The sequence below is a fragment of the Ranitomeya variabilis genome, chromosome 2 (assembly GCF_051348905.1).
Source record: "Ranitomeya variabilis isolate aRanVar5 chromosome 2, aRanVar5.hap1, whole genome shotgun sequence".
NCBI classification, from domain to species: Eukaryota; Metazoa; Chordata; class Amphibia; order Anura; family Dendrobatidae; genus Ranitomeya; species Ranitomeya variabilis.
This window is the reverse complement of record NC_135233.1, coordinates 518,878,191-518,889,660: the sequence shown is the minus strand read 5'-3', so window position 1 is coordinate 518,889,660 and position 11,470 is coordinate 518,878,191. Positions and strand designations below refer to the sequence as shown.

General features: G+C 45.2%; 1 protein-coding gene across 2 annotated transcripts; it reads left to right on the top strand.

The window, feature by feature from the left end:
- The first annotated feature begins 1,383 nt into the window (after positions 1-1,383).
- Positions 1,384-6,980, top strand: KCNA4 (potassium voltage-gated channel subfamily A member 4). Of its 2 annotated transcripts, none has more exons than XM_077288053.1 (2): positions 1,384-2,001; positions 2,570-6,980. In XM_077288053.1, the coding sequence occupies exon 2, from the start codon at positions 4,907-4,909 to the stop codon at positions 6,923-6,925; it is 2,019 nt and encodes a 672-aa protein (XP_077144168.1). In that variant the 5' UTR covers positions 1,384-2,001; positions 2,570-4,906; the 3' UTR covers positions 6,926-6,980. The 2 variants fall into 2 exon arrangements, with proteins under 2 accessions (XP_077144168.1, XP_077144169.1); XM_077288054.1 differs by having other exon boundaries at positions 1,388-2,005.
- The last annotated feature ends 4,490 nt before the right edge of the window (positions 6,981-11,470 follow it).

The window sequence follows — 11,470 nt, the reverse complement described above, 5'->3', positions numbered from 1 at the left end:
GTTAAAGTCGATGATGGTGAATGTTGAGATGCAGGGTAGGTGATGCAGTAATAATTCCGAGGACACAGCAGGGTGCAGTTTTCCACAGTTTGCTCACAGTTCTTAGAAGCAGTCCCCAGCCGGGTGCCTTGTCCTCTGGGTTTGTGATCCAGCCAGCTTTCAGGTAATTTGGAGTACACTTAGCCAGGACCCCCTTCTTATGTACCTTTCCTGGCCGTCTCACTGCGCTGGCTCCCGCCCCTCCTGCCCTATGCCTTCACACACAGTGTCCCAAGCCAGCAGCCTCGGACCTTGCTGGGCGACATCCTCTTGGTCCCCTTGATCCTATGTGGCCACCTTTTTGGCGAATGTGTGTGGCAGTGGCTGTGGCACATATAGTTACAACAGCCTCTGGCTTGCTAGCTGAGCCTTGTAGTTCTCCACTAGTCTGGAGGCCGGTTCCCCCACTGCGACCTGGTCCCTCCACCCAACTACAGTTGGCGTGGATTCGGGCCCCACAGGTGGATTCCTCACTACCCATGCCCCTAGGACCCCTTCTCTCTCTTCTTTCTGTCAGGAGCTTCTCTCTATTTTCCTTGTTCTCTCTCTCTCTGTCCTCTAGTGCTGGGACGAGCTCCTCTCCGCTCAAGTCCCCAGCTCCAACTGTCTTAACTCCCTAACTGACTCCTCCCTCTTGTTTCTATTACAACTCCACTCTCTCCACCCAGACCCTCTACCTAGTTCCCTCCAGGCCTATAGAGGTCTAGTGTTGGATGCTAGTTTGTGGACACTGGGTAGTGTCCCCTCCTTACCTGAGAGCAGAGTACCACACCTCTGGGTGAGGTGCAGTACCTCTGTGGCGACTGGACCCTCAGGGGTGCCACATACCCACAAGAGAAACTGACATGTTGTGGATGTGAAACGCACCGCAAGTCAGTTTACACTGAGTGATAAAAAGCACAGTGGGCAGGAGATTTATATAAATCCTATAAGACGCTGTGTTTTTTACTCCAAAATGCACCAAAAGCTCATTGTGGGAATGTAGCCGAGACATGTTCAAACCTCCAGTAACTATGGGGTTAACTGTTCATTTACTGAATATACGAGTTTCAATTTTCAAGTATTGTAGGTCGTAGTTTACTACCTGCTGTGACTTTTGGCCTTTATATGCAATTTAACATGTCGTGTGAACAAATTTGTAGCCAAACTGGCTTTTAAAGGTATCTTGGAACTTAAGTCCTCTGCAAGGTTGTGTGCACCTAGAGAACAGTGCGTGGCTGGTCTATCATACTGACCTCCGTTTGCTGTCTTCGGACTCTCGTGGGTTTTATTAGGCGGATATGCATAATTTACATTGAGAATATTTGCTTCAATAATTAATATTTCTTTATTCAGTGGGAATGTGAATTGTAGGTGTAGATGGGGTGCAGTGCCCAGACGTTTCCACTAGAGGCTGCTATGGAGCCGGGGAGCCCTGGGAATAAATCAGGCTGGGCTCACTGGTTTGTCCTTCAGTGATACATAAACACAATTGGGAATTGGAGACTTGCAGGGAGACGCAGCACTTGTTCCTATAACAGTCTGATGTATGGGAGGCTTCTTTGGGGTTGATCGCTGGATGCCGTCCTTCTGTGTGGATCGTAGCGAGCGTTCTGTAAATCTGCTGGAGGCGAGCTGCTGAGGATGCTAGCTGTAGATTGGTCCAAGCTGAGACAAGAGGTTCAGATGGAGTATTAAATGCTTGTTGGGGGAGAAATCTCTAAGCAGTCATCATCCCTTTTGTCAATATGACAGTCAGATGAGGACATGGGAATACAAACAGACGAGCGGAGCCAGCCACAAGGAGGGTGGAGGGAGAGCAGTTTTGCAAAAATGACATGCAAGGAATCTGGGGTTTACAAATCATCGTCTCTGTCTTGAGTCCATCAACTCCTGCAGTCCTGAAAATCAGAAAAAGAAGGATAAATCAGCCCTAAGTGACCAGCCGGGCACCGTCCCCGCAGGAGCCCAGCTGCCAGAACCGTGAGTATGTATATGAGGAGGGCTGGGGGCTGTGAACCTGTTTGATACAATGCTGAGAATCATTGTTGCCATCTGTATCCATGACTCCCCTGCCTGAGGACGATGCTCTTTTTATAGCTAGCCGCATTGTTTCCTTTACAGAATAATAGGGCAACTGAAGTTTTATTCTTTCCCTCAGTGCCCCCCTATATGATGTGATTTGCATGATTTCCACCCCAGTAATAGATATATTAGGTCTCCAGTGCAGCAGGGAAACCTGTGGCTGCTGTAAAAGCCACTTGGAAAGCAGAAATATTGAGCGTGCTTTCACTTTAAAAGGGAATTATGAGTAAAAGCTCTGCTCTCCCAAGGGCTTTTCAAAAGCTCCCTGTTGAATAAGCTACAGAACCCTGATTGATAGGCGGCGGCGTTACTGCTGTTCTTTTTAATATCATGTGATTGCGGCCTAATAGCTAACACTAGTAAATATATATGTTTATATAGAGGTACGGGGAGAGTTGGGGTGCAGGGCCTGGGTTGCAGCCTATGGTAAAGTGTTTTCTCCCCCCATTTTTCTTCTGTGTTCCAGGCTGAGAACCTGCGTGATGTGAACCAAAAGGGAGATGCTTTATTTTGACGCTGTTTTCCATGGAGACTCCACACAGCTCGCCATTCCCTGCTAGTGATCTGCTTCCTGCAGGAGAGATGGATGGATGGAGACAAGTCACCAGAAGAGCAGCGGCATCTACAAAGTGATGGCTCCCAGCCCCATTACCTCGGTGCCCCCTGTAGGTGTCCCAACAAGGCCCAGCTACAGCATACTGATCATATTGACTGTGGTTAAATGAATGCAATCTTGTGAATAAGAGTTTCCTTATTTTGGCACTCCATGGAAGGGTTAAATGTGTACAGTTCTCCTCTTAGTCCCTAAGGACATTGCACCGGACAGTGGATTAGAGGACTGCGTGGGCAGACGTGGCGTTCGGCCACTTCCCCTTCCCTCTAGGACCTTATTTTGGCTGCTATTTCTTCCTTCCAAGAAGCTCTGGTGGATTTTTACTATTTGCATTTTGTTGGAGAATTCCTCATTTCATGACCTACGTACTATGTGGGAAACATAATATACAGATTTGGGGACTGGCTGTCCCCTCCGACGACATAAATGATAGACTCCTTTTAGAGCAAAGCCTGCACCCAGAGGGACGATCTGCAGACCCCAGCGCCTCCTGTGGATTATTGCCTCTGTACATTTGTTTTGTTTGCACATTGGATCGGTTACACTTATTTCTTCCTGCTTAAATGATGAATCCTCAGCCAATAAACCTGCACAGCGGAGGTGGGGAATCTCAGATATCTGCAAAACCATCACATTTCAATCAATATTGGATTCTGGATATTCCCGGGATTATGGATTGTGCACCAATATTGCTCATTTAGAAGAAAGTTTGCAGTTGTGGGGGCTCTACTCTGATAGGGAAAACAGAGTTGTGGGCACCATTTTTCTTTGCAAAACTGTCCCCTTTGTATAAGTATTGACACAGCACAGCAAAGGTGGAGGTCACATATTTTTACATTATCAACCCCTTGTAAAAGTATTGGCCCAGCACAGCGGAGGTGACATACTTTTACATAACCATCCTCTTTGTATAAGTATCAGCCTAGCACTGTGGAGGTGCCATACTTTTACATAGCCGTACCCTTTTTAGAAGTATCGTCTGAGCACAGAAAAGGTTACATACTTTTACACAATCATCCACTTTGTTTTCCTATCAACTCAGCATAGCAGAGGTGACATACTTTTACACAATAGTTCCCTATGTATAAGTAAGGGCTTCAACACAGTGAAGGTGACATACGTATACATAAGCAACCCCTTTGTATAAGTATTGGCCCAGCACCTCAGAGGTGACATACTTTTACATAATCATCCCCTTTGTATAAGTATGTGCTCAGCACAGCGGAGGTGACATACATTTACATAGCCGACCCTTTGCATACGTATCAGCCCAGCACAGTGAAGGTGACATACTTTTACATAGCCGTCACTTTGCATAAGTATCGGCCCAGCACAGCAGAGGTGACATACTTTACATCGCCAACCCTTTTGATTAAGTATCAGGCCAGCAAAGAGGAGGTGACATACTTTCACATATTCTTTCCCTTTACATAAGTATCGGCCCAGCAAAGCAAAGGTGACATACTTTTACATATTCAAACCCTTTCTATAAGTATCGGCTCAACACAAAGGAGGTGACATACTTTTCCATGGCCATTCCCTTTATATAAGTATTGGCCCAGCAAAGCAGAGGGGACATACTTTTACATAGCCATCGCCTTTGTATAAGTATTGGCCCTGCACAGCGGAGGTGGCATACCTGAACATAGTCATCCTCTTTCTATTGATATTGCCCAAGCACAGGAGAGGTGAGATACTTTTACATAAAAGTATCGGTCCAGCACAGCAGAGGTGACATACCTGCACGTAGCTATCCCCTTTGTATAAGTATCGGTCCAGCACAGCGGAGCTGACATACTTGCACATAGCCATCCCCTTTGTATAAGTATCGGCCCACCACAGCGGAGGTGACATACTTTTACATAATCGTCCCCTTTGAATAAGTATAGGACTCAGCGCAGTGGAGGTGTATAGGTATTGGCCCAGCACAGTGGAGGTGACATAACTGTACATAGCTGCCCTCTTTGCATTACTATTGGGGTCTGCAGTCCTTATAGCCAATTATTGCTCTTTTGGAAAAACAACTTAAGATGATGTCTGACTGAGTTGGTGTTTTGACTGAGGACACTGTTTCTGGGAGCTGCCCGCATGGCTGAGGCTGGGCCATGGCAGGGTGGCACACTCTGCTGCCAGTGAAGCAGCCCCTGCTCCAACCTTACTAGCAGCAGCTCCCCACACCAGAGACTAGAGATGGAGGTTGCCATGGTGAGCGCAGAAAGCTCCGGCTGCAGCAGCCACCTGCCCTATGGATACGCGCAAGCCCGTGCCCGAGAGCGGGAGCGCCTGGCACACTCCCGGGCAGCCGCTGCCCAGCAACAACAGCAGCAACAACAACAGGCAGCAGCAGAAGGCGGGAACACAGGGAGTGGGGCCTGTCAATCTGGCAGCAATAGTAGTAGTGGCGGAAACGCGAAACGCGCAACCCAGTCAGAGCAACAGTCAGCATCACTGAGGAGGAAGAAAGGGGGGACCCGGCACAAGTATTGGCCCCTGAGTGGCTGCAACAGGTGGAGGAGCCGGCACCAAGCGGGGAACGAATGCAGCAGTGGGGGCGCTGACGGAGGAGAAGACGGAGGCACCTTTCCCTCAGAGCTGGCTCCCTGTGGCTCTGAGGAGATGATGCTGAGGGAAGAAGAAGAAGAGGAGGAGGAAGAGGAGGAGGAGGCGGACAAGAAGCTGTACTTGGCAGACAGTAGCCCTGGGTACCACCCGGTGTATAGCGAGTTTGAGTGCTGCGAGCGCGTTGTCATTAATGTATCTGGGCTCCGCTTTGAGACGCAGCTGAAGACTTTGTCACAGTTCCCGGACACTTTGCTGGGAGATGCTGAAAAGAGGATGCGATATTTTGACCCGCTCAGGAACGAGTACTTCTTCGATCGGAATCGGCCGAGCTTTGATGCCATCCTGTACTACTATCAGTCCGGCGGCCGTCTGAAGCGGCCTGTCAATGTGCCCTTTGACATCTTCTCTGAGGAGGTGAAGTTCTATGAGCTGGGGGATGAGGCGCTGCTCAAATACCGGGAGGATGAGGGCTTTGTCAAGGAGGAGGAGAAGCAGCTGCCAGACAACGAATTCAAGAGGCAGGTATGGCTGCTCTTCGAGTATCCCGAGAGCTCCGGGCCGGCCCGGGGTATCGCCATCGTGTCCGTGCTGGTCATCCTCATCTCCATTGTCATCTTCTGCCTGGAGACGCTGCCAGAGTTCCGGGACGACAAGGACAACCTGATGTCCCCGCTGGGTAGTGAGGACGAGGATGGCTATGGGCTGTACAATCGCACCCCGGTTGCAGAGAGCGGTCACACTGCCTTCAATGATCCCTTCTTCATAGTGGAGACTGTATGCATCGTGTGGTTCTCCTTTGAGTTTGCAGTGCGGCTCTTTGCCTGTCCCAGTAAGCCTGGCTTCTTCAGGGACATCATGAACATCATAGACATTGTGTCCATTCTGCCTTACTTCATCACCCTGGGCACCGAACTTGGGAATCAGCCCCCTCAGCAGCAGCAACAGCAACAGCAGCCGCAACACCCCCTGCAGGGCACCGGGCAGCAGCAACAGCAGCAGGCCATGTCCTTTGCCATCCTGCGAATAATTCGCCTAGTTAGGGTCTTCCGAATATTCAAGTTGTCCAGGCACTCCAAGGGGCTGCAGATATTGGGGCACACGCTGAGGGCCAGCATGAGAGAACTGGGGCTACTTATCTTCTTCCTTTTCATTGGAGTTATCCTCTTCTCCAGTGCTGTGTACTTTGCGGAGGCTGATGAGCCCACCACACACTTCCACAGCATCCCAGATGCCTTCTGGTGGGCAGTGGTCACCATGACTACAGTTGGTTATGGAGATATGAAACCCATCACAGTTGGGGGCAAGATAGTCGGTTCCCTGTGTGCCATAGCTGGGGTATTGACTATTGCATTGCCCGTGCCAGTCATTGTCTCCAACTTTAATTATTTTTACCACAGGGAAACGGAGAATGAGGAGCAGACGCCATTAGCGGCCAGCGTGTCCAGCTGCCCCTATTTGCCTAGCAATTTGTTGAAAAAATTAAAGAGCTCAACGTCTTCCTCTCTCCAGGACAAGTCTGAGTATCTAGAGATGGAGGAAGGGCTCAAGGAGTCGCTGTGTGTCAGAGACAAGTCCAGCCAGGACAATGGCAACGAGACTTTTAAGTATAACTGTGTGAATTCAAAGACTCTGGAAACCGATGTGTGAAATTTTATTTTTTTGAAACTTTCTATTTATGCATTGAGGAGTGCAGTGATTATAATTATAAAAAAAATGAAAATATGCAAATCTGATCAGAAATGGAAAAAAAAACTACCTGGGGTTTCTGATCAGATAGGAAACATAAGTGGCTTCCTCTTGTAAGAACATCCAAACTGGGACCAGACACGAAATACAGGAATTATAGTGCCTGTTCTTTTGGCTTTATTTTTGTATCCCCCATCACCCTCTCATTATTTAAAGGAGATTATTTACTGACGGTGGTATAGCCGATCATTCATCGGCATCATTTCACACCCTAAGTGCAGGGAGAGTCTCCAACCTCTGACTTTCCAAACTACAGCTCACAGCATGTAGTCAAATTGGGAGACTACTACGCCCAGCATTTAGTTTTGTAAATGTCAATCATACAGCAGGTTCTGCATTGTGAAAAGACAACTCAAGGCTTGGTCTTATGTATCTCCCAACATTAAAGGGGTATTCCAGCTATAAGCATGTTATCACCCATTCGCAGGATAAATGTCAGATTATTCAAAGTCCGCCTCCTGGGACCCCCACTAATCGCCACAATGGGGCATACTGTACCCACTTCTGGTGATTTATTGAGTATCTCAGCAGTCCGTCCTAGCCGTTATATATTCTGGGCATAGGTGATAACGTCTTATAACCAGAATGCCTCTTTATGTGAATCTATAAATTGCAACATGTTCAGCAATTAGAGCCACAGGTTGGACATCCCTGCATTGGGGTCTGTCACAATTTCCCTGAAAAAAAAAAGAAAGAAAAAGACAAACAATACTCTATAAAGATGTTTCTATTTGTGTTACTGAAATGTATCTTGTTTATTTGCATACAGAATTAATTATATATTATTTGTTCCACGTGAGAACGTTTTTAGTGGTGGCATACTTATAGCAATGTATACATAGCTCACAGTACCATCATTTGACCGAATGTTCTTAAAAGAGGAATTTATCTCCTGTGTGAACTAAATTCTCAAGAGTGGAATCCACTATAAGGCCGGGGTCACACTTGCGAGTTCAATGTGAGAAGTCTCTCGCCTCAATACCCAGCACTGCCAGCGGCACTCAGGACTGGAGCGTTCAGCTGCATAGAAATACATGCATCCGCATGCTCCGGTCCCGAGTGCCGGCGGCAGTGCAGGGTATTGAGGCGAGTTTCTCACATGGAACTCGTAAGTGTGACCCCCGGCCTAAGGGCTTCTTTCAGACACAGCACTTTTTGGAGAAAAGAGAAGTAGAAGTTCTCTTACATTTCTTATTTCTTCTGAATATACTTCTGGCCTTGGCTTACAAATTGCATTAAACTTATAATGACTTTTTCCCCAAAAAGTGCTCTGTGTTAAATTGCCCTAATTTTATTTTTATCATTCTTAACATATCAAAGAGGAAAACGGTTAGAGGTGTGGGGGGATGGGGGGTGGTGGTTAAGGTTTGAAGAAATATCTCTATTTTTCATAGAAAGCAATTGTTTTGCACAGATAAAAGCTAACAGGCTGTTTATTACAACTTATATATGTATACCATCGTGGGTAAGGTGTCAGTTTTCATAAATTATTATTTATTGAAAAAAATGTGTCCCGATCAAAGGGCAAAGAAACAGATTTTACCACTGTAGAAAACAAATACTAATAAATCGTCAGTGCCGTTCTTTCAGCAGAAGCACAGATTATTTATTTTTATTTTCTTTTTTTCTATGGAATTTACTGTGTGATGTAAGAGATTACAAACAGCTGCCTATACGTCCATTTTTCAAGAAAGTCAATGATGAGAAACGAATCTGTAAGGGCTGCCAACTCTGCACACAAGCTTCTGCTATCTGAGCATTCGCTGGGTGACGCCAAAGTCCCCGATGCGACATCTGCACATGTGATAGGGAATGCTTTTTTTGCACTACAGTCAAAGCTGGATAGAGGAATTATTTAAAGGGACTTCGTACTGTGAACCATTCGTGTCATTTCCGAAGTTTAGACAATCATTAGGATCTCATGGCTGCACAAAATAAAATGTAACCCTTACTGCTTAGTATAGGCTGGTTGTGTCCTGAATGGTAACTTGGGTGACTTTCCTAATTAAAGTCTCCCTCTACAGACATTGCAGCTCATATTTATCCATCTATATAATCTACATAATTACTATATAACATGGGCCTTACTGTAAAGCCAATGCACACCAAAGCCCAAACTATAGAGAAGCCTTTTATATTTGCATTCTAATAGTACATAAAGTATATGGACCTTGCTTCCAAGGCTGCTACCTCCAACTAAACGGTTATTTTATTTTTTTAAATAGTATGATAAAGTCAATATTATAGCCGTAACCTAAGATTATATCATTTTTCTAGTCGATAAGTTAATTCAAGCATGTGCCTAACTGGTTTACAGTCGCTGGAGTTCTTTCAGTTCACTGTGGTTTTAGTAGAAAGCCACCTTATTATGGCAGTGGTGACTATCCACTTGCATTGTCTAGGGTAAATGAAGCATTCCAGGTGGGGGGCTATTCTGTCAGGTAATAACTAGTGATGAGCGAACATATTCGTTACTCGAGATTTCCTGAGCACGCTCGGGGGTCCTCCAAGTATTTTTTAGTGCTCGGAGATTTAGTTTCTCTTGCCGCAGCTGAATGATTTACATCTGTTAGCCAGCATAAGTACATGTGGGGATTCCCTAGCAACCAGGCAACCCCCACATGTACTTATGCTGGCTATCAGATGTAAATCAGTCAGCTGCGGTGCAGAAAACTAAATCTCTGAGCACTTAAAAAAATACTCGGAGGACACCCGAGCGTGCTCGAGAAATCTCGAGTAACGAGTATATTCGCTCATCACTATTAATAACCCTTATATCATTCTGGGATTGCAGGTGTCGGGTCTGCCGTTCTCCCTGGCAGCTGAATGGTTAATGCAACATGGCACCTGGAGAAACATTACAAGAGCTTTTATTATACTGCCAAATCTTCATTATAGGAAGACATATCTGCATGTAATGGAGGGAAACACTACATGTACAGCTCTAGTTTCTGCAGCCTCACTACACGTAAAAGAAGCGTTCACCCATTTCTGTTTATTTTTCTTTTCATTTTAGCTGCAAATTTTCCACCTCAGTATGTACAATTATAAATCAAGCCTCATCTCTAAGTCCGTTTTTATGTCGAGCAGAACTGGAGATTAAATATCGAGATTGTTTCTTTTTTTTTTTTTTAAAGTGTACACTGTCATGTTGCAATCATTTATTGCAGACAAACTAGATTACAATGGAATTAAAGCAATGTCTAAAATGAAATAGGTTGGCTGTAGTTTTCTTAATCACGCCGGGGATGTCTGACTGCACGTCATTCCTTTCACTGCCGGCCTTGTTGAGAAATGTTATTCCTGTTTGCCACTGGTATTTCCTTACATGATGGAGGTTTGGGGAAGCAGCCGGGCACATCCTCATCAGAACCACATAATAAACTCTCTGTACTCTCACCCTGTGCTTGACAACTCACATCTGATTGCAAGCTGTTCAGCAGACAGAAATAACACCGTGTCAGTTTTTCTTGGCCGGACTGAATTCTAAAGATTTACCGAGTAATTTGAGGCTGTGTATACGTTGTAAAGTTATTTCTGATGCTGAATGAGAAGTCAGTCTGAGTATACATCAGAGGTGTAGTCTAAAACTACGCAACCATCATTCTTACGCTATGTTCACACTGGGGGTTTTTGCTGCATTTTTTTTATGCTAATTTTCTTCTGCGTTTTACAGTACCAGCTATGTATATGAAATTTCAGAAATCTCATGCCCACACATTGTTTGGCACACCAGTATTTTGTGCTTTGATTGTTTTTTTTGGCCATACAGCATGTCACTTCTTTCAGTCTTTTTCACCCATTGAATTCAATGGAGAAAATTGCATGAAAAAAACACCCCAAAAACCGCACCAAAAACACAGCAAAACTTTCCGTTTTTGCTGCAGCTCCTTACGTACCAAGAAACAAAACGCAGCAAAAACGCCCAGTGTGATCTTCCCCTTAAAATTTACAATCCACTTATCGTGTGATTTATGATCCTGTAGTCCTCCTAAATAACGTTTTGGCTACCTCGAGTGCCAATTCCCAGGTTTCACTGCTTACTTTGCACCCTTGATGGCTGCATCACTTATGATATTATTATTATTATTATTATTATTTATTGTTATAGCGCCATTTATTCCATGGCGCTTTACATGTGAGGAGGGGTATACATAATAAAAACAAGTACAATAATCTTAAACAATACAAGTCATAACTGGTACAGGAGGAGATATCACTTATTCTGCTTAACAAGACTCCATTTTTAAGGCAATGAATGTTTTTATGTGCAACAATGTATGTTTAGTTGTTTTTAACAAGGAGCGGTGTTTGGATTTTTTTATTGTAAGCTTTGTGCCCATGTAGATCAAGAGCGTTTGCTCGTCTTGGAGATATCAGTCTATATCTGGAAGAATAAATCACTGATGTTTTTTCAGCCTATAGGCCAATTATAGGGCTATTAAA

Coding starts and splice junctions, on each gene's coding strand:
- KCNA4 (XM_077288053.1), top strand. CDS start 4,907: ATGGAGGTTGCCATGGTGAGCGCAGAAAGCTCCGGCTGCAGCAGCCAC.